This window comes from Loxodonta africana, chromosome 19, assembly GCF_030014295.1.
Source record: "Loxodonta africana isolate mLoxAfr1 chromosome 19, mLoxAfr1.hap2, whole genome shotgun sequence".
Taxonomy (NCBI): Eukaryota; Metazoa; Chordata; class Mammalia; order Proboscidea; family Elephantidae; genus Loxodonta; species Loxodonta africana.
In genome coordinates this window covers 7,774,680-7,802,578 of record NC_087360.1, presented here as the reverse complement: position 1 = coordinate 7,802,578, position 27,899 = coordinate 7,774,680, and the positions used below count along the sequence as shown (strand labels likewise).

Genomic DNA, 27,899 nt, shown 5'->3' with positions numbered 1-27,899 from the left:
TGGGCTGGCTGCTCCACCTGGCCTCTGCATTAGTTTCAGCCCCCGTCCCTCTCCTCCACCCAACTCCTGCATTTTTAATGCTGTGAGTGCTGCTAATGGGCTGTTGGCTCCAGGCTGGAGGGAAGCTTTCCCATCAGTCAGGCTGCAGCCCCCGCTGTCGGCCCTGCTGGGGACGGTAAGAGAAAGGAAAGACCCACTAGGGCAGGGGGAAGGCAGCAGCTCTTATTGGAGACCCTCTGCGATCCTCCTGGCCCCAAGGCCTGTTAATACGCAGTTTAAGGATCTTCGCTTGGGGTCCATGGGTTTTGCCCTTCTGGACCAGCTAAGACTGCTAGGGTGCCAAGTGGTGGCCATCCCCTGGATCTTGGGCTCCTCTCTGTCCTTACCTCTGTCCTTACCTCACTCTTCTGCATCCGTCCCAGCCCTGCTGCCTTGCACAACAGATGGACTCAGATGGTAGAGATCAGAAACCAGCTCTTTACCTCCATCGCTGCCCTGCCCAGCAGCTCCCCTTAGTGACCGCCATTAGCTTCCCTCTGTCCCCCGTTCACTCACTCGGCAAAGTTTCCAGAACTCCTCCACCGCCACAGCTCCTGGGCTCGTCTCCGTCTGGTGCTCGAAGGCAGGCTTGTGCACGCTCCAGCAATCTGGGTAGAGCTGTGGGGTTTTCAAGCAGCAGCTGCGCTTGCCAACTAGGTGTGGTCCAGAGACCAATTACAACCTCCGCGTGGTCCCTGGGCTATTAGGGAGCTGCGCACAGGCGATCCCAGGCCAGGCGAGGCATTGGCAACCCTGCCCACCCTCGCTGGTGTCTCTGCCACAGCTCACAGGCTCTGCAGTTGTTGTCAAAGCCCTTGACTTAGGTGGGCTGAGAAAGCAGTACACTAGGGGGTATTTCAAGCCCCTTCTTGTCTTGCTTTTCTAAACACTGCAGATGGAATATCACCAAATAGTTCTTTCCCTAACAAGTTCACACTGAGAGCAGCCCCCTCCTACTCGGAGTCTGGGGACCAGAAGAATCACTGAACAACATTCACTTATGACTGTCCAAGTATAGCAAAAGCTGCTGTCTTAAAAAGCCTGCAACAGCGAGCATGCGTGTGAGAGCCACAAGCTCCAGAGTGCTTGAGTCTAATTTGTACAGTTTAGCAGTTCAGAGACTCATGATACAAGCATCTTCCCAATATACCTACTTCACCTTCTCCAAATACGAGGCAAGTGGTGCCAGTCAAGATTTCAGCAAACAAAAAGCCTGTTTCACAGATGTAACAACGGAAAGAAAGCACAAACTTTATGCTGCTTCTGGCTATTTTGCTTTTTGTAGTAGTTAAAGAATACTTTTCTGACCCTTTAAAAAAGCAGGCAGCGTGGACATCAACCCTTTTATCAACATCATCATCCAGAAGCAAATGGCTCCCTAATCCGATCAGGCTCTCTCATTATCAAATCACTGCCTCAGCCGCAGCCTGGCTGAAAACAGGAGCAGAGCATTACCCAGCTGCTCAGGAAGCCTGCTGGAGTAATTGCTCCCCCAGAGAACCGGTCATCCAAGGGGCCTCTGTGTCCTCCAGTCACAGGGAAGAAAGTGAGGATGAGCTGTATACCTTTATACCTCATCCGACTCCACAGCTAACAAAGAAAAAACACCTGTTACAATAGGCCTGATTCTGTGCCCTCTTCACTCTTGTACCCTTCAAATGTGTATCCCAAGGCAGGTATGGGTTCTAGCCTTTGCAGCCTCTAGTCACCACCCAGTCTGGGTCATTCTGTAACAGCGGAGTAACTGAAACTACACTATGTGGCGTGAAGTTCAAATGAATCCATTTTGAAGTAAGAGGATCAGAGAAATTTTCCATTACTGCTTTTTTCATCGATTGTTGCCTGACAAAAAGGTATCCTCTATTTTCTACATCATCTTTAAGCTATGCTGTCGGAGGTTGAATTGTGTCCCACAAAATACATGTTAAAGCCCTAACCCTAATATCTGTGAATGCAACCTTATCTGGAAATAGGGTCTTTGCAGATGTAAGTTAAGTTGGGTTCCAGTTAAGACACTAGATTAGGGTGGGCCCTAAGTCCAACCACTGGTGTCCTTATAAGACACAGAGAGAACGCATGTGAAGAAGGCTCAGAGGAGAACACCACGTAATGATGGAGGCAGAGACTGCAGTTATACACGTGTAAGTCCAGGGACGCTGAGGATTGCTGGCAATGACCTGAAGCTAAGAGAGACGCATGACACAGATTATTCCTCAGAGTCTCCAGTAGAAACCACCCTACCAACACCTTGATTTCAGACTTGCCTCCAAAGAGATCTGGTGGTACAACGGTTAAAGCATTCAGCTGCAAACCGAAAGGTTGGCAGTTTGAACCCACCAGTGGCTCCGAGGGAGAAAAGGCCTGGCGATCTGCTCCTGTAAAGGTTACAGCCTTGGAAACCCTACGGAACAGTTCTACTCTGTCCTACAGGGTCGCTATGAGTTGGAATTTACTCAACGACATATAACAACTGTAGCCTCCAAAAGTATGAGAGAATAAATTTCTGTTTTAAGCCACCCAGTTTGTGGTAATTTGTTATGGCAGCCCTAGGAAATAAATGCCCTGACTGAATATATCAGGCTCCGAGCGTCATTCACAGTCTGAAGAAGATGGTCTACATGACTTCTACATTTCTCTGCCTTGCCGTCTTTATCACAGCACCTCTTCCTGTCTGCTTTAGACACCCAGTTCATTTTGGTATTTTTTAAAAAAGTATTTTCTTCTTCTATGCAGCTCTGCTGAACACAAATGCATCCTCCTGGTAACAGGCTTATCTTTAATGCACAATCAAGAACAACAGGAGACAGGCCAGCAGGTCATATTAATCATACTTCCAGTGAGGACAGGGCTAGAAAGGAAGAGGAAGACACCAAGCTCGCCACCAGTTAATGTGCTGTTTTCAATCCTTCCTCTTTTAACCATTACTCTCTTGCTTTTAACCCAGTTAAAACTACAGTTCAGATACTTATTCTCTGTTGGCTAAAATTTCAAACGATATAGTAAGACACAAAACATTGTCCATGTAGACATCTTTATTAAGGGGACTGTGGGTATAGTAGAACTGTCTACCCAACCAGACAAAAGGCCAGACAAGATGTAAACAATCCACCTTCTCCAAGAATAAATATACCATTCACATACCCTCTCTCAGTAAGAGTATACTCCCGAGACAAAGAGCGCTTCAAGTATTAAATGAACTTACACAATGGAGTGTAATGTTTAATTATCCAAAGGTTTCTGTTTGCATACCAATCAAGCAATTGATGTTTTCAAGTCTTCTGCTGAACCCATTTTTAGGAGCTGACCTTGCTATGCTCTGAGCAAGCAAGCATAGAGTCACAAGTGAATGCAGACACAAGAGACTACAACTGCGTGTCTGTTCACAGGACAAAAGCCCCAGCCAAGGAGACTTGACCAGACTTGAACTGAATCCCAGGAGCCAAAAACATTGAAGAAAAAGTTGGATCTCATTCTCTAAGGCAGCTGTGGCTGACAACTGCTGGGGCTGGAAGGTATAAACTAATCTCCCTGGGATAACAAGTACCAGAGAAAGGATTTTCTATAACAGGAATAGTTTTCTTTAAGACATTTTCAAATATTGAATGTCAAGCAAGCAAATTAATTCCATGAGAGACAAAGCTTTTAAATATTACCTCTTCCACTCTTCATTCATATATTAAAACTCATTGCTGTCAAGTCCATTCCAACTCATGGCAACCCCATGCATTACAGAGCAGAATTGCTTCATAGGATTTTTTGGCTATAATCTTTATGGAAGCGGGTTGTCAGGCCTTTCTTCCACAGTGCCACTGGAGGGTTCAAACTGCCAACCTTTAGGTTAGTAGTTGAGTGCAAATCACTTATGCAGCCCAGAGACCTGCTAAAGAGATTTTTAAATAACAGGATTTCTGTTTCACACGTAACACAATGTTGTTGTTAGGTATACCGTTGAGTATGTTCTCACACACAGTGACCTTGTGTACAACAGAACAAAACATTGCCCAGCCCTGCACCTTTCTGTACCCAACAGAAATCCACTGAGGAAAAAAAACTAGTGGTTACTAATTAATAAGAGGAACTGCACCTAAGAAAGGACACTGACTTGGTCTCCTAGCAAAGCGGGGAACCTCAGTCCCTTGCCCAGCGCTAATTTAGCTGGAGACCTAGGGAAGGACCCTTGACTGCTCCCGACAATGGGATGCGGGATAGAAGGCAGACAGGGAAGATGCACACATCTCCAACTTCTTGATCAACACCCTGCTCCTCTCCGCCACAGCCTAACAGTGGCACTGGATACCAAGATCATTGACCAGCTGTGCTGGGGGGCCAAGGTTACTAGGGACTAAAACAGAGCTGGGTGTTTTCAAGCAAAACAGATCCATGAAGTTGAGTATGAACGGCCGCAGACTGCTAGAGAAGCCCATGTGGGCAATTACCACAGAGACGGAGCGTCGAGAAGCCGAAGAAGCAAGAGTCACTGCTGCCCGAAGTGGGCCTGGCTGGGGGCTGGGACCCACGACAGGCAGAGAGGGATACTGAAACCTCAACAGAGGCACCTACCACAGAAACTGCTTCGAGTTGATAATGTGTGCGCTAACAGTCTTTGAATGGTTAAATTACCAGAAAGTAGCTCCCCAATGAAAGAGCCCTGGTGGTGCAGTGGTTAGTGCTCAGCTGCTAACTGACAGGTCAGCAGTTCTAACCCACCAGCTGCTCTGAGGGGGAAAGCTGTGGCAGTCTGCTCCTGCAAAGATCTACAACCTTGTAAACCCTATGGGGGCAGTTCTACTCTGTCCTATAGGGTTGCTATGAGTTGGAATGACTCGATGGCAATGAGTTTGGTTTGGTTTTTTGTTTCAATGTAAAACACCTTTAACAGGTATGGAACTACACAGATTTACCTTATGAGATCACAAACTTTGTTTTTATTAGAAAAGCTCCCCCAAAACTCTTGCTTCATAAGAAGCGAAAGAAAACAAAACTTGCCTTAAAGAGCAGGTAAGACAGAGACTGGAGACACGAAATATAAAGTCCCATAGCTCTGCAGGGAAGAAAAAGGATCTCAGTCCAGTGATAACATTAGCCCTAGCCCCAGGGACACCTGTTATTGTCGTTGAGTAAGACATACCTTGTAGAAATACAGCACTCTTTAGCGGGGGTGAGACTTTTCACATCTATTTTCATTCTTAGTGCCTCAGTCCTTGCCGTCTTAAGAACTGGCCCAACTTACGTGGCCCTGTGGGCTATATCCCCACTGTCCTCAATGCATTTCCAGAGACTTCTAATGAGGGTCCTGAATTAAGAAAATTCAAAACTGGTGCTTCTTCTACCCAACTTGAGTCTCCTCTATGCTTCTTTCTCCAAAATATTGGGAACAGAAAAGAGAAACAGAAAGGAGAAAATAGCAGTATAATTTAAGAAGCTGACCCCAAAGTAAACTCTGTATTCTTCCGTTTTTCTCCCATGTGGCTTGCTTCACTTCCTTTCAGCAACTTCTTCAAAGCGCTGGCTTATTCTGCAGCTCACTTGTTAAGTCTGCTTGGAACACTCTAGATGGGCTTTTCCATTAGCGACTCTACCCAACTGGTTCCATTCATTAGTTTCGTGGTGGCGATTACATACTCGGTCCCTCCATCCTCCAGCTGGGAGAGAAACCGCAGAGCGGCAATTTCCGCATAGGTCACACCCCCGAGGAAAAAGATCAGAGTGACTCGGTTTTCTCCTGGTTGACCTGAAATGGAAGGAAACCTTTCAGATTTCAACATTGTTTATGGTTGGTGATTTTCTTCCCACTTCTTAAAAAATCTTTTCATTAAAAAAAAAAACCAATAAAAAGAAGCGTCTTGGGGCAGACATCATTTCACTGGAAACTCAGGGGCACTGATTTCGATCTCCTGTGTCTTCTAACTACTGAAATCCTCAACCCAGAGGCTGAAAGCTGCTACTCCTGGGGGAGTGATATGGTTCGAGTGCTCACAATACACACAGGCACGTAACAGAAGAGGTATACTGGCCTAGGACTCCTAAGAGCTTTACAAATGTATTCTACAAAGCAACTGCCTAAGATATGCAAACCAGCCTTATCTGCAGATCCCGGCGAGACTCACGTTTCTTTTGCAGTCCAGTGGGCAGTGGCTGCCGCTCCTCAAAGTGGGGTCCTGGGAGGATGCGGAGCACCTCCTCGATGCTCCGCCAGCCGGGCCGGGAGAGCAGCTGGGCCAGCCGCACGCTGAGAGGGGCATAGCCGCTGTACACGTAGGATATGTCCGTGGGATTCTGTCACATAAGGAGAGGACGAAGGCCTGGGATAAAGGGACATAGCGCCACCTCATCGCGGCCTTTTGCTTACGCTAAAATCATTTGGTTTGGCTTTGAAAGGTAGAAACACAGACCCCCAAGGTCCTCCTCTAATCCACCCCAGCTGGGCTTGATTTTTAGCAGCCAATAAAAGCCACCTGAAGTTTTTCTAGGTTCTGAAGATGAAAAATTGTTACTTGGTTTGGCAAAAAGTATCAAAGTATCACATATTAAAAACCAACAACAACAAAAAAAACAGCTGCCATTTGTCGAGGATTGAATTGTGTCCCCAAAATGTGTACCAATTTGACTAGGCCATGATTCCCAGCATTGTGTGATTTCCACCATTTTGTCATCTGATGTGATTTCCTGTGTGTGTTGTAAATCGTATTACTATGATGTTAATGAGATGGATTTCCGGCAGTTGTGTTGATGAGATCTACAAAATTAGATAACGTCTTAAGCCAATCTCTTTTAAGATATAAAAAAGAGAAACGAGCAGAGAGAGTAGGTAGGGGAACCTCATATCACTAAGAAAGCAGCGCGTGTCCTTTGGACCCGGGGTCCCTGTGCCTGAGAAGCTCCTAGACCAGGGGAAGATCGATGACAAGGGCCGTCCTTCAGAGCCAACAGAGGGAGAAAGCCCTCCCCTGGAGCTGACACCCTGAATTTATGAGAGAATAAACTTCTCTTTGTTAAAGCCTTGTGGTTTTTCTGTTATAGAAGCCATAGAAGTTGATTCCAACTCATGATGACCCTGTGTGCTGGAGTAGAACTGTGCTCCACAGGGCTTTCGATGACTGATTTTTCAGAAACCGATCACCAGGCCTTTCTTCCAAGGTGCCTCTGGGTAGACTTGAACTTCCAACTTTAGGTTAGCAGCCGAGTGTGCTAACTGTTTACACCACCCAGGATCTATCAGGTATTATGGGACGTATAAACTACAGGAAACTTCTTAGAGGGTAAGCTGGCATTCTCTAGCTGAGTAACAATGTACATAACCTTTGAACCCAGTAATTCTACTTTTAGGTATTTATCCTACAGAGGTGCTTGGAGACCAAAGCACAAACATATGAACTGCAACACTATACGTAACAGTAAAAGACTTGAAACAACCTGAATTTCCTTCAAGAGGAATCTGTTACATCACAAAATACATACAAAAAAATAAAATAGGTACATCCTCAAAACAGACCACTATGAAGCAAGTGAAAAGAGTGTGGTATCCCAGAAGGGTCCGGGAGACGTGGTATTCAGTGGTGGGGACAGGAAGGTCAGATGGAAGACTGGCACAGTGAGGAGAGCTCTACTATCATGTACATTATACGACACAGAAATGAAGTCCTGGTGACCTATTTCCAGAATCAGCCAACAAAAACCCTGTGGAGCACAATGGTACAATCCACAACCCATCACGGGGATGGTACAGGACTGGGCAGTGTTTGGTCTGCTGTACATGGGATCACTGTAAGTCAGGGGCCACCTCGATGGCAGCTAACCAACATTTTCCCATTGGGGAGAAAAATCCATTTTTGCTACCGGTAGAGGACATTGTTCAGTTACGAGCTTTTGTTGCAAGAAAAAGCCTAATAAAGTCCTCTATGAAATACTAAAAAAAGAATTCAAAAATAAGTTTAGAAAGATTAAAACAGACAATAAATGTAAAGCTACATGTGCCCTACTATGGAGACCAACGGTACAGAATAGATACCATTTGTGTAAAAAAAGGCAGGTGGGGGCGGGGGGGTGGCGGAAGTACAGCCACATAGTGTCAAATGTTTCTATATACAGAGAACCCTTCTAGGAGGACAGAAGAGAAACTGATTACAAGGTTTGCCTCTGGGGCAAAACGGCTAAGATGTGGAAGGAAACATACTTGACTTTTTACCACATAGGCGGGAAGCCCTGCCTGCTCCCTCCCCCCTCCCCCCGCCCGACACTCCTGCCCTTCTCCACAGTGCCCTGTGCCCAGGGGGCAGACCTGAAGGCTCTATTCCATCATGGTCCTGTGCCTCAGTTTGGGTTTGGCCAACGGAAGGCCCCAGAGGGAAACTGGAGGGTGGGTAAGCAGCATGAGGGCCAGGTTTCTATAGCCCTGTTTTTCTCCCTGAGACATCGATAGAAGCTACCTGTGTCCCTCATCTGAAGAGATGGCCTCACACATAGCTCTTCTCTCCAGGCTCCTGAACAGGCTCCTTGCCTTCAGGTGGTAAGGCCTCCCCCCGGAACTACGACTTCTAGGCTCCCCACCCCTGCCCACATCTTTATTGAACTCTCCTCAAACTACCCAGTCTGAGGGCGCCGTCTGCTTCCTGCCGGAAACAACACACGAAGACAATGCTTTTCCAAAAACATCAGAAATTATCTATAGAAAGTAAGGCCCAGTGTGGAGAGTACGGCTGCTCCATTGCAGTTTTGAGGCTGTGACCTTTTAGAAGCAGATCGCCAGCTCTGTCTTCCAAGGCACCTCTAGTTTGAGCTGCCAGCCTTTCAGCCAGTAGTAGAATGCTTAACCGTTTGCACCTCCTAGGGTCTGGCCCTATTTTGTCATTGAGGTTGTGTCGTCTGGCTGATTCCAACTCATAGCGACCCTACAGAACAGAGTAGAACTGCCCCGTAGGGTTTTCTAGGCTGAAATCTTTTTTGAGAGGAGTGGCTGGTGGGTTTGACCCACCAACCATTCGGTTAGCAGCCAAGTGCTTGACTACTGAGCCACCAGGGCTCCTTTATGTTGTCATATAAAACCATTAATCAGTAATTAAACTGAGTTGAAGGGGTGGAGAGTGTCTTACTTGTTCATTAACATCATCCATCCAGAGCCGTAACGTTTTCCGAATAGTCGGGTAGTTGTTCCTGCCCCCCGTCTGTGGTCTCAGCAGTCCTGCCTTCTCTAGGTTGTACAAGGTCAATATGTGTTCATAGCCGTAGGTCTGCAAGACAATGGCCTTGATGTCAGATCAGGAAGAGGGTTTCTGCTATTTTCTACAAAGAGCACTTCCAACAAATCCATTTGGTTTGTTTTCCAGGGCAGGTTGCCAAAGTCCAGGCAATGGCTGTGATGGGCACAGGGGACAAGAAGAAGGGCGAAAGTTATGTAAAAATTGCTTGCCCATTGTAATTAATCCAGCTCAGCGATTCAAAGAGATTTTAAAATGTCATTTAAATCAGAATTTATGGAACCAACATAAGTGAACATCAAGTAAATTATCCTGTTGCCATTGAGTTGATTCCAAGTCATAGCAACTCTATAGGACTCAGTAGAACTGTCCCATTGGGTTTCTGAGGAGCAGCTGGTGGAATCGAACTGCCGACCTTTTGGTTAGCAGCAGAGCTCTTACAATGGACCACCATAGCTCCAAGTAAGTTATATTATAGTCATATATGGGACATAATTATAAAAAAAGAATGAGGCAGATTTATGCATCCTGCTAAGAAAAATCTTCTGGATATAGTCTTAAGGGCAAGAGGAAAGTAATTACAGAACGCTATGTAGAGTAGATGGAAACCCTGGTGGCATAGTGGTTAAGTGCTACGGCTGCTGACCAAAAGGTCGGCAGTTCAAATCCACCAGGCGCTCCCTGGAAACTCTATGGGGCAGCTCTACTCTGTCTCGTAGGGTTACTATCAGTAGGAATGGACTGGACAGCAACAGGTTTTCGTGCTCTGATGTAGAATAGAATTTTATTTCTGTTAAGAAATAACAGAAGATAAGGTACATGACAATAGCCACCACCTGTATATATAACACCATCTGTGTCCTGGATACTGCTCTAAGCACTTTACACACATTAACTCAGAAATTCTCATACAACCCCTGAGACAGGTTACACTATCATTTCCATTTTTTTTCCAAATTTGCAAAAAGTTCTCTTTTTCTATCGCCTAGCATCTGGCTAAGTGCTAATCCCAAACTACCTGGATTTTACCCCTGGCGCTACCCCTTACTAGCAGGGTGACCGTGGGCACATTATATAACTACCCTGGCCTCAGTGTTTTCATCCATGCAACAGGGATCACACCAGCACCTAAGTACAGGAGAGCTGTGAGGACGAAATAAATGCGATACCCCTACAGCTCCTTCCCACAGAGCCTGACACAGACAGAAAGCTCAGTAAACATTAGCTACTGTTATCATTACACAGAATGAGAGACACAGTCAACAAGGATAAATTCCAAGAACAACTCCTCCAGGTGTTTAAAGACTAAAATGACGGCAGTAACAATATACCAAAACAGTAGCTTCGTGAAGTACTTTTAAAAAAGATGTCCTCCATGGCACCACTTTTCACAATAGCCAAAAGGCAGGAACAACCTAAATGTCCATCAACAGATGAAGGGATGAACAGAATGCAGTGTACCCACAGAACAGAATACTTCTCAGCCATGAAGAGAAGTGAAGTTGTGATACATGCCATGACACGGATGAACCTTGAAAATATTACGCCGCGCAGAAGAAGGCAGACAAAAAAAGACACACGTTGTATGATCCCACTTGTATGAAATATCCAGAAGAGGCAAAAGCATCGAGACCAAAGTACATTAGTGGTTACCTGGGGTGGGAGAGAGGCAGGTATTAAAAAGGAAAAGAAAAGAAGCAAAAAGATGTGTCCTCCTTGGCAAATTAGTAATTTGAAAATATACTGACCTGGAGAATTTCTCTTTTGTAATAGTCCAAAACTTTCTGTTTGAGTCCACTGTTACACACGGACTGGAGGCAAACGAGCCTCAATACCTTGATCAAGGGGTGCTTTTGGGCAATACAATCCTCAATGTAATTGTTGACCTAGAAACAAAGAATAGACTTGTGCTAAGTGTCTGGTTTGGAGACTGAAAGGCAACACTTTATAGTTACTATTATTTTTCAAAGTCAAATGAAGGCCACGTGTGGGAAAATGGCTCATGCTTTTTTCATTTTCTGAGCTCTGGTGCTGGTGATACAAGGGTTAAGCGCTTCGCTACAGACAGAAAGGTGGGCAGTTCAAACTCACCCAGCAGCTCTGCTGGAGAAAGACCTGGCGATCTGCTCCTGTGAAGATTACAGCCTAGAAAGCCCTGTGGGGCGGTTCTACCCTGTCACATGGGGCCACTATGAATCACGTCAATTGAAGTGATGGCACACAACAACAACAACCCTGTCCTGAACAGGGAGCTCCTCCAGCCTACCCCCTAGTCTCGATCCCCCCAGACAAACACACCAGCAATCGGGCCAGGCCACAGGAGCATGCGGCCAGCAAGGCAAGCCAGTGGCTGCCCCAACATGTCTGTCTCTATGGGAAACCTCCCGAACGGCTCCCACATGTTCTGGGCTTGGGTGACCCAGCATATTCTAATAATCTCAGCAATTTCTCTAACATAAAGTTACAGGGCTTTTTTTCAGAAGTTGGGAATTTTTATAAATTTAATGATTTTAAATGTATTATTAGAGTTTCAAAGGGTTATATGACAAATTCTCTCAACAAGCAAATACCTGAATTAATCTATTATAGTCCTTAAAGATCTTTGGTATCAGGGCTGGCTCCTGTATCTGTGCTATCACAGGAATTACCTTGCAGAAAGTTATATTATACCTATACATACCCAGTGCCAGTGCCGTCGAGTCGATTCTGACATAAGTTATATATATACTTGTTACTTGATAAAAGTCTCTATTTTCACATTTTACATTTGCTCTGAGAAATATTTAGGCAAGGCACGGGAACCAAAGCAACTGCTTTGGGTTACAATCTTACATTTGCTAAACCAGCGTTATTTGTTGTAACAGCTCTACCGTTCACATACCTTATCGGTGTCTATTCCAGACATAAACTCTTGCTCCACTGTTAACTTATCAAAGAAGTCTTCAGAAGCTAAAATACAATTAGCAAATTTGCAAGTTAGACATTAAATCAATGTGGATTTACCTGAGTGGGGTGCTTATTCACACACTATTATACACAACAATGTGATTCAGAAACAAAACATGCAGAAAAGCAAGCAAGCAAAAGTTCAAACCATCACCTGCAGAGAATTTTCCAGGAAGCGTGAACAGCCCATAAGCCCTGAACTCCTAGGTGACGTTCAGGTACGGCCAATGGCTATGGCCCTCTGCCGTGCTGTCAGGTCTCAGAAATTGGCAAAATGAGCCTCAGTACTAGTGCAAGCTCATTTCCCAAGAGCATTTCCTTTCTGTCATCAGATTCAATCTCGTCTCAATTTCTCCTTCTAGTCACGTGCAACCCGGGGACTGAGTTCCCCACACTGTGCTCCAGCTAAGATGTAAAGTACACCTCACAGAACTGGGCCCTGAACGGTCTCCTCAGCTCTTACAGTCTCCTGTTTTAACGAGCTGGCATCTGGTTTCACATACACCTTCCGAGCTCTTTCCAAAAACTCAGCATATGTTCTCTGTAACAATTCTGCAAAAAGGTGTCAAATGGAAAAAAATCCCCAAACAACCCAGAAACATCGCATTGCACCCTGGGTGGTGTAAACAGGGAACATCCTGGCTGTTAAGGCTGGAGGTTCAAGTCCACCCACAGGTGCCCCAGAAGAAAGGTGTGGTGATCTACTTCAGAAAAGTCGGCCACTGACAATCTCATGGGGCCTGGGGAAACTTAGGGGCAGAGTTCTACTCTGACACACACAGGGGCGTCAGCAGTCAGAGTCAACTCCACAGCGCCTGGCTTTAACAATGAAAAAAAAAAAGAAAAAAAGCTAGAGTAAGTAAAGTAACCACACCGTATTATGGTGGTGGACTTACGGATGAATTTTCTGATCTACGTTCCAAGTACTTTGCCATACGGTTAAATTATTTTAATAACGAAGAGACTGAGTTAACTCAAAATGCAACTTCTTAAACTACGAACGTGTGTGTATTTCGTTACCGCTAAGAATGATATACCTTACTGAGATGGAACACGCTTTCCCAAGGCAGCGTCACGGTGCCCACGCGCGAGGTGCTGGACACCGTATGTCCAACCCCGGAAGGAGAGAACCACTCCGGGGGATACTCACTGGTCACATCTTTGATTAACTCTGCGATCGAGGTGTGGTTTGCCAGGGAGCCCCTTGCTGCCTGCATGTGGGGCAACTGTGAAACAAACTGCTTAATCTCCCCGACGGTTTTCGCGTTGTGCCTCTCCTGAAAGGGATAAAACAGCAGAACCGTCAAGTAGCAAAGAGATTTTATTTCAGGGTGCCTGGTTATTTCTATTGTTCAGGGAATGTGTACATTTCATGTATGTTAAGGTGAAAAGAAGAATGGAATACTAATAAATCAGGCCAAATCCAGTTCCAACATTACACAGAAAAAAGTTAAAATAAGCATATCCCTAAAAGTAGAGAGCTGGTCTACCACACTGTGTTTCAGAGAGCAAAGCCTGAGGCCAACTTTCCTTTCCTAGCCACCAGCTCGTATCTTGTGATCAGTATACCTTGTGGCCATCTGAGTATTTATGGAGGGCCAATCAAAACCAAACCCGTTGCAGTCCAGCAGCTTCTGACTCACAGCGACCCTATCAGTCAGAGGAGAAGCTGCCCATAGGGTTTCCAAGGCTGTAAATCTTTACGGAAGCAGAGAGCCGCAACTTTCTCCCAGGGAGTGGCTGGTGGGTTCCAACTGCCAACCTTTTGGTTAGCAGCCAAGCACGTAACCACTGTGCCATCAGGGCTCCTTTGGTGAAGGACAGTAATAGGTAAATAAAGAAAACTTCTCAATAAAAAAACTAAAAAGAAAACAATACTGTAAGAGGGGATCACGGAACAGCAGAAAGTTTCTTTCTCTGTAACACACAAATCCAGTCTCGCTGCTGCATCGAAAGCTTTAACTACTGTCTGTAAACAAAGTGAACCTCGCTGAGTGATGAGAAAACATTTTTTTCTTATTGCAAAATTTGATGAGTTAAGCCAAAAGTAACTTCAGAAACAGGCAACATTAATCAATGAATGTGATTCCCAAGAAAGGTAAAATTGTGAAGTACATACTCAGCAGAAAGTTAAGTTTTCAAAACCTCCCTCTGTTTCCTTCCAAAGATGAGATATGCAGAGTTTACCACGGTACTGAATTCCCTCGTTTCAGAAATGAGCTCCCCCAGGAATACAGTCCATGAACAGGCAGGAAGAGGCGGGGAGGTGATAATGAAGACACGAATGTAAAAGCTGTCCTGCTGGGGATTTCAAGCTCATTATCACCGGCCGCAGCAGCAGGGTTCCCGGCCATGGTCATGTTGTCTAAACTTGGTGCTTTCACACTGAATGGCAAAGTCTGTTACAGAGGACAGTTTATTTACAGCACAGCTGGCTTCCTCTGCAGTGAGGCAGGAAATAGTTTAAAGGGAGGCAAAACAAAAATTTATGATGAAAGCTTGTAAACAGCAAATACTTTTTTAAAAAAGGGGGCGGGGGAGAAAAACTTAACACACTTTTTTGTCATTGCTCTAGGAAAAAGTTTGAAAAGAAAACCTTGCAGCCTCCAGTAACTGAATTTGCAATTACTTAGGATGAGAAAAGGAGCCCTGGTGGTGCAATGGTTAAGCTCTTGATTGCTAAGTGCAAGGTCGGTGGTTCAAACCCACCAACCGCTCTGCGGGAGAAGAGCTAGTGATCTGCTCCTAAGAAGATTTCAGCCTAGAAAACCGTATGCGGGAGTTCTACTGTGTTGTCTAGGGTCATTATGAGGTGGAATTGACTTGATGGTGGACAATACCAGGATGAGAAAGGTTCCTGGGTGATGCAAAAGTCCTGTGCTTCACTGCTAACCTAAAGGTTAGTGTTTCGAACCCACAGAAGAAAGCCCTGGTGATCTGCTTCCATGAAGACCACTTTATTGAAAACCCTCTAGGGCTCAGTTCTACTCTGACACACATGAGGTCGCCATAGGTTGGAGCGGGTGCAACAGCAACTGGCTTGGTTTGGTAAGATGGGAAAGGGGCGGCTACACTGAAGTCCCACTTCCTGCCTGTACGCTGTGGGGCTCTCGTTTTCCTCGCAGGGTGGGCAGTCCCACCTTGACCACCACCCCGTGTCTCACCTCAAAGGCTGCTGAGATGACCTTTGCCTTCTTGCTCAGCACGGAGCCCACTGCGTTGAAGTTTTTATCTCGGATCTCGGCGTAGAGTTCCTCTGCAGAATTCAGCTGCAGCTTCTTGGCTTCGGTGGGAAGATCCTTACCGCTATCACCCTGCTTCTTTGGTGTGAATTTCTCCGGAGGTAACTTCACATAACCTGAACGACAGTGGGAGGGAAAAAAGTTCTGCGTGTGATTACTGGGAGAACTAATCAAGAAAAGGCCCAGGCAGGCACAGAGCAGAACTGGCCAGCTCAGAAGTGAATCTCAGATGGGCTAGAAACGAAACAAAATACTGTGTATGGCACCGAGCTTTTGATTTTCCCATAGTCGAAGTATAGAATGCAATGCCTGCGTAATATTAGTATCATTATTCTAATTTTCTTATGTAGGAAGAAAAGCCTGGCAGTCTGCTTCCGGAACCTCAGCCAACAAAAACCCTATGGATCACAAGGGCCAGATTTGCAACTGATCATGGAGATAGCCCAGAACCAGGCAACATTTAATTCTGTTGTGCATGAGGTCACCTGAGGTGGAGGTCAACTGCATGGCAGCTAACAACAACAAAAACTATTTTCTCATGAGGCACTTGTATAGATCACTCAGCAATGCCCAACTCCTAAACTTACTCAGGGACTGGGTCACTTTTCCACTCAAAGAACTACAAAGGTCTCCCCACTGCCCTCCAGTGATTTTCAAACTGTCGGCCATGTCTGGTTAAGGGACCATGAAATGAATCTGGTGGGTTGCAGTCAACATTACAAATAAAACAGAACAACAACGACAGCAAAAATAGAATGGAAAACACCAAAGTACATCACATGAAGCCTGTGTGGGTGTTTTTTTTTAATTAAACTTTTTGTTTTCACAAAAGAAAAAAATAAATTGGATTCATCAAAATTAAAAACGTTTGTGCTTCAAAGGACACTGTATCAAGACAGGGGAAAGAATCCATAGAATGAGAGAAAATACTGGCAAATCACATACCTCATAAAGGTCTAGCAACCAAGAGTCAGAAAAGTTCTGTGTGTTGCCAAATTGCTTTTTAAAGCATTTCTATTAACCTATACTTTGAAATCATCATTAGAAAATCAATCTTTAAATAATGCTTAAGTATGCAACATAAAAACGGAGCCCTGGTGGCGCAGTGGTTAAGAGCTTGGCTGCTAATCAAAAGGTCAGCTGTTCGAATCCACCAGCCGCTCCTTGGAAACCCTATGGGGCAGCTCTACCCTGTCCTATAGGGTTGCTATGAGTTGGAATTGACTCGACGGCAATGGGTTTGGTTTGGTTTTTTACTTACTGTTCTGAATGCCGTAAATTTCGTCAATGAGCCCTTCGTACGTAAGCTGAGTAGCCAGAGGTGTCAATAAGTCCACATTTCGATCGAGCAACAAGAGATTATCAAACACAGGAAATATTGAATTTTGGCTTCCTGTAAACTCTCTCTTCATCCTGATCATCATATTGGCCACTTGCTGGAAACAAAACATTGGATCAGGTGGGGCCCTCCTGGGAACTAGCAGATTTTAAGATTCGGCTAAAAACAGAAAGACAATTCAAAAAGTAAAAAAAAGGAGAAAAGCCGTGGAATGACTGACAAGGAATAAACAGTGACTGGAAAGCATTTGCTGCTGGTCACCCATCCCAACACTTACACTCTAGCCAAGGGCAGCCACCATTTCCCAACAAGCCATAAAATCAGGTGTTGGTTCATAAATGGTTTCCCACTCCCTCCCCCTTCTGGGGGACAAGGGGCCCTTCCTTTACCCCCAGAAGATGCCTGTCCTTCTCACCCGTGCACACTCCCCCTTCCCGAAGATCTGGGGGATGGTCCCGTACAGGGCCTGCAGGGTCATCAGCCCCTTTGCCGCGTGGTAGAGGCTCGTCTGGTCACTCTCCAGGTAGCACTCCTGCAGAGGAAAGGCAGGTTACCCACAGGTCAGTGGATAGCCAATGCCTGGTGCCTGCAAGGGGCCTGCCTCGGCTCCCAGCGCTGGGAGGTGGGAAGCTGGGCCTCGAATCCATTTACACAGCTGTTTGTCTAGGACACAGCTCTGCAGTCAGGTGCAGTGCGGGGAGCCATCGACTCTCCTGGAGCAGAGCTGGGGACTCTGGGGAACTCAGAGCTGGGGACTCTCAGAGGAAGGTGCTCACCCATTATGCCAGCTCAGTTCATCAGCTTTTGACTAAAACACTGATTAATAAAGACTTACTTTGGGGAATGGGGTCTCTCATTCATGGTGGTGAGTGTAAACTTGGGTAGGACAAATGCTAATATCCACTAACATGGAAATGCACTTATATTTTTGACTCCATCGTATCACTCAACCACACAACCACACCTTGTACAAAGGATGAAATGGATGTTACATATGCTGAATTTTATATATACGAATGAGGTCCCCAATATACTGAGCACTGCTATTGAACATTCAGCTGAGCAGAAGCCTAATTTTCACATTGTCATGGATTGAATTGTGCCCCACCCTCCCCACCAAATAAGTATCAACTTGGCTAGGCCATGATTTCCAGTGTTGTGTGCTTGTCCTCCATTTTGTGATCTGATGCAATCATCCTACGTATTGTAAATCCTAATCTCTGCCTGTGGTTGATGAGGCAAGATCAGGCTATGTTAAAGAGGATTAGGGTGGGATGTAACACCCTTAATTGGGTCACAGCCCTGATTCAGTGTAAGGGGAGTTTCCCAATGTAAGAGGAGTGGCCTGCATCACCTTTTATCTTACAAGAGATAAAAGGAGAGTGAAGCAAGCAGAGAGAGGGACCTCATTACCACCACGAAAGAAGAGCCAGGAGTGGAGCGCATCCTTTGGACCCGGGGTCCCTATGCTAAGAAGCTCCTACACCCTGGGGAAGACTCCATGCCAAGACACATGGAGATCTCCAAGGAACACTGGCCCTACAGATGATGAAAGGAGACAAAGACCATCCCCTAGGGCAGACGGAGAGACAGAAAACCTTCCCCTAGAGGTGGTGCCCTGAATTCGGACTTCTAGCCTCCTAAATTGTGAGAGAATACGTTTCTGTTTGTTAAAGCCATCCACTTGTGGTATTTCTCCTACAGCAGCACGAGGTAACTAAGATACACATTTTGTACAGTAAGATGACGGAGATGGTCACATTCATGCCCTGAAGGCACAGCAAGGTCCAGATGTGCCGACTGGTACCAAGAAACACGACATTATGCCCATCATTTAAAAACACACAAATAACCCACCCCCGAAACTATTACCCTGAAGAAGTCTTGAAACCTTGAACCGAAACTATCCCCTGAAGTCATCTTTGAACCAAGTAATAGTTTACCTAATAAGAAAAGAATGTCTGCATTAAGCAGTATACTTTTTTAAAGAATTATCTATGTCATCTAATTGACCACAGGAACTCAAAAGGATAGATGAGAAGCTTAGAGGGACAGTAAGTTTGTGTCAGTGATGGTGAAATCATTGGGAAAAGGTTGAGAAAGATGGCATAACTTGAAAAGTGTAACCAGTGTCACTGAATTGTACACAAAGAAATTGCCGAAGTGGTGTTATGTTTTGTTGGGTATATTTTTACCCCCCAAAATTTTTCATTTAAAAAAAAAAATACACAAAGAAGTAAAATTGCCTCAACTCCATCATAAACTGGGGTTGCAATTAACATAAGGTTAGAGCTCTTAGCTTTACCATTCAGGCAAAATTCTTGATTTCTAAATTTAATCTTAAGCGAATGTACAAAGCTAAAGCCTTGAAATTCTCCACAGAAAATAATGCTGCATTTCTTTGCAAATGATGAGTAAAATAAATAGGGAAGTCTCTCCTCTGGACAGGTTTTACCATGCCAGGACAAGTTTCCCTCTGCTGTTACCAATTCACATTAATTACACAGATGTGGATTAATTATATATAAGTGCACCGTCATAGAAAGATGTGTGATCAAGCAAGCAGAGCAAAATGTTAATTACAGGATCTAAGCGGTGGGTATATGGATGTTCATGGCATAATTCTTTCATCTTCTCTGTGTTTGAAATTCTTCATAGAAAATGCTGGGGAGAAATCTGTACATTATTGGATGAGATGTAATACAAGGAAACCAAAAACTTAGAACACAAAAGAATGGTGGAGAAGCTCTCTCACTTATGCTATTAGGCAGTGGGAACCCCAAAACAACTCTTTTAGGGTGGCAATCACTGTAACAGCGTATCGGGGAAGAAAAGGTATCAAATAATTTTACATACTACGCTAGTGGATCTCGAGAGTTCCAGGCCAGCAAGTTCAGTGTCACAAAACCGCAAATCAAAAAAGGAAATACTGATAAATTTGATTACACTAAACACACACACACAACAACAACAAAAACCATCATTAGCAAAGTCAAAAGGTAAATGGACAAGGAGAGTGAAAAACAGCCTATGGATACACTTGCTCACGTGCAAAGTGATCTCCGTGTGAGGCTAATCACGGTAGCGCTGCTTCAAACAATGTAGGATTAGAAATGCTGAAATGCCCTTCAAAGGGGGCTGGTTTAATAAAGTATGGTGGGTTCATCCCAACAATGGTGTGCTATGTAGTCTTAAATGAGAATAAGGAAGCATTTTCATATGATATAGTATTAAGAGAATAAAGCATACAGCATGTGCTAACATTTGTATAAGGAGCCCTGGTGGTGCAATGGTTAAGCTCTCAACTGCTAACCAAAAGGTTGACGGTTCAAACCAGCCAGTGATGCCGAGAGAAAAGGACCTGGTGATTTACTTCTGTAAAGATTACAGCCCGAAAAACCTTATGGGATAGTTCTACTCCCTCACACCGGGCTGCCATGAGTTGGAATTGACTTGACAGCAGCCAACTGTAACAACCATTGACATAAAAGCGGGAAGGGTTTTATGTACATATATACACGTGCTGTACCTGCACCAAGCATCTCTGAAAAAATAAGTGTGTCGGTAGTTGTCATTGCTTCTGGGAGGGAACTGGTGAACAGGACTGGGGTCTCCCTCCCTTTCTACTGCAAGAACTTACCATGTGCGTGGAGTACTTTTACAAACCATTTTTAAATTATTCTTTTTAAAGACAAAGTAACACTCTTACAAGAGACAGTGTTTCTTGAAATAAAGATGGTACCTACAACAAATATGTAAAATTACATTTGTAAAAAATCTTTCAGAACCGGAGGCCAGAGATATGCACATTTGTTAATAAGTACAGTATTTTTACTCAGATAACACCCATGTGATACTTTTTTTGCCAACGGTGCCCTCCCCCCTGAGAGGTATTTTCATAAATGCCATATGCTAATTTTTTTATGTGTTGCTGTAAAAAAAATTAATATTGCGTGCATATATCGCTGTTGGAAAAAAACATATAATACGTGCATTATTTGCGTAAAAATATGGTGTATATACTGGAAAGAAAATCACTGGGGAAAGAATAGTGCTGGAAAAACTAGCTATCTATATGGAAAAAAAATTAGCTCCTTACATCACACCACACAAACATACTCCACACACAAACACACCATTAGGCTGGATGAAAGACCTGAGTATGAAAAGCAAAACTTGACAACTTTTAAGAGAAAATATAAGATTTTCTATGCCTTCAGGGTGGAGAAGGATTTACTAAGATTCAAGAAGCACAAGCTGAAAGAAAACAAATTGATACATTTAAATACTTTAAGTTGGAGAACTCACACTCTGCAATTTTAAAACTTAATAAAAAGATACAGTAATCAAGACAATGTGATATAGGCATAAGGACAGTTATACAGATCAATGGAATAGGATTGAGAATCCAGAAATAAACCCTTCCATACATGGTTAACTGATTTTTGACAAGGGTACCAAGAAAATTCAATGAGGAAAAGAGCCTTCTCAACAAATGGCGCTGGGAAACCAGACATCCACACGTAAGAGAACGAAGTTGGACCCCTACTTCACACCATACACAAAAATTAATCAAAATGGATCAGAGACCTAAATGTAAATTCTTAGACAAAAACAAAACAGTAAACCTTTATAACCTTGGATTAGGCAAAAGTTTCTCAGAAATGACAATAAAAGCACAATCGAAAAAAAAAAAAAAATTGGACATATCAGAATTAAAAACTTTTGTGTTTCCAAGGAGACTATCAGGAAAAATGAAGTGACAACCCACAGAATGAGAGAAAATATTTGCAAATCATGTCTGTTTTAGGAACTTGTATCTGATTTGTTCCTGCAAAGATTAAAACCAAACCCATGGCTGTCGAGTCGATTCCTACTCATAGCAACCCTATAGGACAGAGTAGAACTGCTCCGTAGGGTTTCCATGGCTGTAAATCTTTATGGGACCAAACTCCAACATCTTTCTCTCATAGAGCAGATGGCGGGTTTGAACCACCAACCTTTCTGTTGGCAGCCAAGAAAACCCTTTGGGGCAGTTCTACCTTGTCACATGGAGCCATTATAAGTCAAAATCTACTCGAGGGCACCTAACAACAGAATATAAAAGGAATTCCTTAAAAAGGAAAAAAATATGGGCAAGAAAATGGACAAGCAATTTGCTGAAGAGAAAATCTTAAACGTCAACACGTGAAGAGAGGCAGAGCTTCACTCGGAATCATGGACGTACAAAGGGCAGCAATGTGGTGACACTATTTCATACTCACGGATTGGGCTAAAATTAAAGTCTGATGTTGAAAAGAAATGCCAAACTTACTTTGAACGCACTCTCCGATTCCATGGACAAGAGATCCCCATCAAAGGGAATGAGATCGAGGCTATATTCCTCCCTGTGAATAAAGGATCCCAAAACACCCAGATCCTTCAGCCGCTGTTCACACAGTAAGCTGCGGCGTGGCACAAACAGAATATGGAAATCTCTCGCTGGGCCACGTCTGTCTTCGCTAGAAAGGAAGGAACACATTAGCTTATGAGCTCCATAGAGTCAGAGACAATTTTGCTCACTTTACCCCCAGGCCTAACCCTCTGCCTGGCATAAGCAGGTACTAAGCAAATGCTGGTTACGTAAACACACTGACTGCCAGGACCCTATGGTTCCACTTGCTGTCATGTTTGTTGGTTTGCTTTTCTGGCAGGAAAGCAGCACTAATTCATAGCCAGTGTTTTGTGATGCATCTTCTGGCTTTCTCTTAAACTATTTATGACACATTAAAGCTCTCAGGTTCGTTGAGGCAGGTTATCCGTGTCTTGTTGAAAACAAATGGTTCTTTGGCCAAACCAATATAGCAACATGGAGCCTTAAGTTAAAACACAAGGTCACCGTGTCCTCCCATTTCTACTCTCCTGGACAGTGGATTTCCCCAAATAACCCACAAGCTTGTGGAGTTTTAGGGGCCAGATCAATCAATGGGACCATGAGTGCAATCTGGGCTGTGAGTACTTCCTCTATAGATTGGAGGCTACATTAAATTTTAATCAGTCCTTGCTTATTTTGCTTATGAAATTCAAACACACTATGTTCGACATATTAAAAAATAATGATTATAGGTTTTTTGCTTGTTTGCTTGTTTTTTTTTTTTTTGTTTTCTTGCTTTATTTTTTACTATTGTATTTTGGGTGAAGGTTTACAGAACAAACTAGTTTCATAGTAAACAATTAGTATACATGTTTTGTGACACTGGTTACCAACTCCACAACATGTCAACAGTCTCCCCTTCTCGACCTTGGGTTCCCCATTACCAGCTTTCCTGTCCCCTCCTGCCTCTCCTCCTTGCCCCTGGGCTGGTGTGTCCCTTTAGTCTCATTTTGTTTTATGGGCTTGTCTAATCTTTGGCTGAAAGGTGAACCTCAGGAATGACTTCATTACTGAGCTAAAAGGTTGTCTGGAGGCCATACTCTCGGGGTTTCTCCAGTCTCTGCCAAACCAGTAAGTCTGGTCTTTTTTTGTGAGTTAGCATTTTGTTCTACATTTTTCTCCAGCTCTGTCTGGGACCCTCTGTTGTGATCCCTGTCATAGTAGTTGGTGGTGGTAGTTGGGCACCATCTAGTTATACTAGGCTCAGTCTGGTGGAGGCTGTGGTAGTTGTAGTTATTAGTCTTTCTCTTGTGTCTTTGGTTTTCTTTATTCTCCCTTGTTCCCAACAGGTTGAGACCAGTGGAGTATCTCAGATGGCCACTCACAACCTTTTAAGACCCCAGATGCTACTCACCAAAGTAGGATGTAGAACATTTTCTTCATAAACTATGTCATGCTTGTTTTTTTTTTTTTTTTTTTTTTAACAAGCATCTTTTCTACTGTCAGAGTACCTGGGTGGTACAAATGGTTATGTGCTTGGCTACTAACCAAAAAGTTGGTGATTTGAACCCACACAGAGGTGCCTCAGAAAAAAGACCGTACAATCTACTTCTAAAAGGTCACAGCCATGAAAACCCTATGGAGTGCAGTTCTACTCTTACACATACGGTGCTGCCAATGAGTCACCTCAATGGTAACTGGTTTCTAATGATACAAGTCCTAAAAGAATGGGGTTATATGATGATCCCCCTCCAACTGCTTGGACTTCTCAGATCTCCCATCTCCTGTCTTCCATTCTTCCATTCCTGGCCCAGTTTTCCAAAAGGTCACCTTCCAGTGCACTGGGTGGTGGGGAAGGGTTTGCAACAGAAGGACCAGTCTTTCTGGAACCAAACAGAAGCTCGGAGATACCTGAGCACATTTTCTGCAATTATATCCATCAATTCTAGCCTGGGTCTGACAAAAAAAATAATGTTCTTGACATCAGCTGCCGGCAAACGGCTTCCTTTAAGTGTGAACATTTTTTCCACTTCATGTTCCTAGGGAAACAGAGACACAACAGGTGAACATAAACCTGGAATGTACCTTTCACTTCCAGACTGAGACACAAAGACTCCCAGACAATCCAATGCACATTAATACTTTATCATCAAATTAGGTCCCTCATAGCCCAATGTGTAAAGGACCAAGTATCAGGATAAAGCCCCTGCTACTGTATCCGAATTCGAAGGGCTCTCAGGGGATAAGCTATCAAAGATACTGGGTAATCATCAGGTAATGTAACACCAGCAATTCTGCGAGAATCAAGCTCCCTACAGAATCATCCACAAAGTATTAACAACACCTTAGTATCAATGCTTACAAGGAACAAACAGTGGCTTTCACTGCAAGCCAGTTACTTGGAAGATATGTAAAACCCTATCATCCTTGTGAAATTAATGAATCAACAGTCCCCAAACAGCTATTTACCTTCAGTAGCGAGTACTGTGCAATCAGCCCAAACGGTCCTGTTAGGTACTCATCCCAAACTATTGCCTGAAGGAGGAGAGAAAGATTCTCTTATTATAGCTAATATCAGGAATTTCAACAGTATCAGCAGAAAACAGCAGTCGCACACAATACTAACACTCGCTTCAAACTCTGAGTTAACAAAAATTTTAATTGGCTCTGTGACCACATTAATATCCTAAGGGGCTAAAGAAAAATACCACCAGGTGCAAGGGATGATAATGTTGATCACAGGAAACTTAAGAGTTAGTCGCTATCCTGGAAAAAAAAGAAGGAACTATAAAACTATAGATAGCTGTGTATCTATGTGTCATGGTATTAAGGATTAGACTGAACCATATGAAATCACCATGGCACGTTCCATATGGTTCAAAGTAGTATTTTATATATATATCCTATGATCCAATTATATAAAATTAAAACCTCTGATATAGATATTACAAATCTTATTTGAAAAAAAAAATAGATGCCGTTGAATTGATTCTGAATTATGGCGACTCATGTGTGGCCGACTAGAACTGTGCTCCACAGGGTTTTCAGTGGCTCATTTTTTGGAAGCAGGTCATCAGGCCTTTCTTCTGAGGTGACTCTGGATGGACTTGAATCACCAACCTTTTGGTTAGCACAGAAGAGGTAATAAAAATGGCTCAGAAATGTTAGTACATCCAAGGCCATATAACACGTGTGGAAGGGAGTAAGGATTACTATGCAGGTCAATGCTCTGGGCTCCTATGGATATTCCTCTTGCTAAACTCCATCATTTCTTTTGTCTTAATTAAAATTTTTGTTGAAACAATTGTAGAAGATTGTTGTAAGAAATAATAGAGAACAAAAAGACAAACAACTTAATCAAAAAATGGCAGAAAACTTGACTAGGCATTTCATTAAAAAGGATATCCAAATGGCCAACAAGTACGTGAAAAGATGCTCAACATCATTAGCCATTAAATCAAAAAAAAAAAAAAAAAAAAGCCAAGCGCACTGGCGTCGAGTCAATTCTGACTCATAGCAACCTTATAGGACAGAGCAGAACTGCCCCATAGAGTTTCCAAGGAAAGCCTGACGGATTTGAACTGCTGACCACCATGCCACCAGGGTTGCCCATTAGCCATTAGGAAGATGCAAATCAAAACCTCAATAAGATATCACCTCACACTCATTAGATTAGCTTGGACCAAAAACGGGAAACAACAGGTTTTAGTGAGGTTGTGGAGAAACTGGAGCGCTCATCCATGTTGGCGGGAATGTAAAATGGTGCAGCCACTGTGGAGAACAGTTTGATGGTTCCTCAAAAAGTCGAAGCGAGAACTACTCTATGATCCAGCAATCCCAATGCTAGGTATATACCCGGAAGGAGTGACAGTAGGAATTCAAACAGAAACTTGTACACCAGTGTTCACTGTAGCACTATTCACAAAAGCCGAAAGGTGGAAACAACCTAAACGTCCATCAAGAGACAAATGGATAAACAAAATGTGGTCTATCCATACAATGGAATATTACCCAGCAATAAAGAGAAATGAAGTTCTAATGCATGACACAACGTGGATGAACCTTGAAACATTACGTTGAGTGAAGTAAGTTGGTCACAAAAGGACAGAGGCTGTACAATCTCACTTATATAAAATAAACAAACACATGAAAATCGAAGTTTATTAGTGGTTACCCAGCGTGGGAAGAAGCGGGGAAAAGGGGAGTTTTGTTTAAGAAGAGTTTATGTTAAAGATGGTGGAATAATTTAGAAAAGGGTTGTGATAAAGCTTGAGTAACATGAAAAATGTAATCAATGTCACTGAATTGTCCATGTGGAGACTTGAATTGGCAGTGTTTTGTTATGTGTATTTTCACCACAGTAAAAAATAAATAATAGAGATCCGTTGTACACTCTGCCCAGTTTCCTCCAATGGTAACATTTTGAAAAGCTTTAGTATGTACAGGTATCACGACAAGGATACAATCTCATAATCTTAATACAATTTCAGCGCTATTTCATGAGCCTAAACCGAGCTCCTAGGACTCTGTCTACGTTTCTTCTTCTCTCAATGGCTTTTAGTACCCACTCTACCTCTTTGGTGTTTTAAACACCCCAAGACTGGTTTCCGAGTGTCCCCCAGCTCTCGATAAATCCGAAGGAAGAGAGGTCATTACAGTGCTTGAAAACATCCTATAAGGTCCCTGGTCTTCTGGTTCTGACACCCTTGTGAGCTGAGTGCTAGTAAAAATCTAACAGGAGAAACAACACTATTTTTTAGGAGTGCCAGGTTTAAACCCCCAAATAACTACAACTTGTTTCATAATCTGAGCAGTAAGTAGTAAGATGTTGGTACTTCAGACTTTCGAACGTATGGTTTGGAATGACACGGATGCTCGTCCTAATGAATGGACCTTACATCTACATCCTTGGGCCGAGCACACCCATCTGTTCCATGCCTCAACCAGCTCTGTCCCGCGGCGATCGGAGCGCACCTCTCGTAAATGAGCTCACTAAGAGCTGGAATCTCACGGCGCTTTGTTCTGCTGCCACAAAACAACGGCGATGCCACGCCAGCTACGGGCTGTAAGTTCCAGGACCCACGGGCAGGCCCCGTCCCCGCCTCATCGCTGCCGCCTACCCAGGGACGACCTGGTACACCTGCAGCTCAGGCGGTCAGGCACCGGACTAGGCCAGGCCGGACCGTCCCTCACCTTGCTTCCAGCACACTTGTCCAGGAACTCGCGCAGCTCGCGACGCACCGCCTCGCGCAGGACATTCAGGTTCACTCGCCCGTAGGACAGGTGCGCCGCCATATTGCCCTGCCGCCTCTTTTGTCCAGCCCAGCCACTTCCGCTTTCGTTTTATGCAAGGGCCGCGGGGCAGTCACGTGACGGCCCTTCCACGTGACCCGGGCCGCTGACTACGACAAACCCGGAAACCGGAACCGGTCAGATTCTGTTCATCCCTTCTCTGGCCCTGGCGTCAGCTTGTTATTCTACCTCCCGGCTTTTCAGATGCCCCGTCAGTCCAGGAGTAGTTGGGCGCTGAGGATTAAATTTGAAGATGGAGACTAGATCTCTCGTCCCCATTAAAAATCGCAACTTCCCTTTTAGCAAGGGTAAAAAAAAAAAAAAAATTTTATTATTATTATTTTTTTTTAGCAAGGGTACTCCCTGTAAAATGGAATGAGGCTAATCTTGAAATCGTTTACAGTGTAGCAATCAGAAGGTCCTCCACTTTGCATTCATGAAGGCTTTTTTAGTTTGTGGGCTAAGATTTTACAAAAATATCCAGGGGCCGAGGG

At 44.0% G+C, this 27,899-nt stretch overlaps 1 protein-coding gene across 2 annotated transcripts; it reads right to left on the bottom strand.

The window, feature by feature from the left end:
- Positions 1 to 45: 45 nt before the first annotated feature.
- On the bottom strand, positions 46 to 27,439 carry VPS33A (VPS33A core subunit of CORVET and HOPS complexes). Of its 2 annotated transcripts, XM_003420336.4 has the most exons (13): positions 27,307 to 27,439; positions 24,583 to 24,648; positions 24,025 to 24,152; positions 22,075 to 22,261; positions 17,176 to 17,292; positions 16,683 to 16,857; positions 15,344 to 15,537; positions 13,330 to 13,456; positions 12,115 to 12,182; positions 10,982 to 11,119; positions 9,129 to 9,266; positions 6,147 to 6,315; positions 56 to 5,770 (listed from the first exon to the last, which is right to left on the bottom strand). In XM_003420336.4, the coding sequence occupies exons 1-13, from the start codon at positions 27,406 to 27,408 to the stop codon at positions 5,589 to 5,591; spliced, it is 1,791 nt and encodes a 596-aa protein (XP_003420384.1). In that variant the 5' UTR covers positions 27,409 to 27,439; the 3' UTR covers positions 56 to 5,588. The 2 variants fall into 2 exon arrangements, with proteins under 2 accessions (XP_064128214.1, XP_003420384.1); XM_064272144.1 differs by lacking the exons at positions 24,583 to 24,648; positions 27,307 to 27,439 and having other exon boundaries at positions 46 to 5,770; positions 23,528 to 24,143.
- Positions 27,440 to 27,899: the final 460 nt, after the last annotated feature.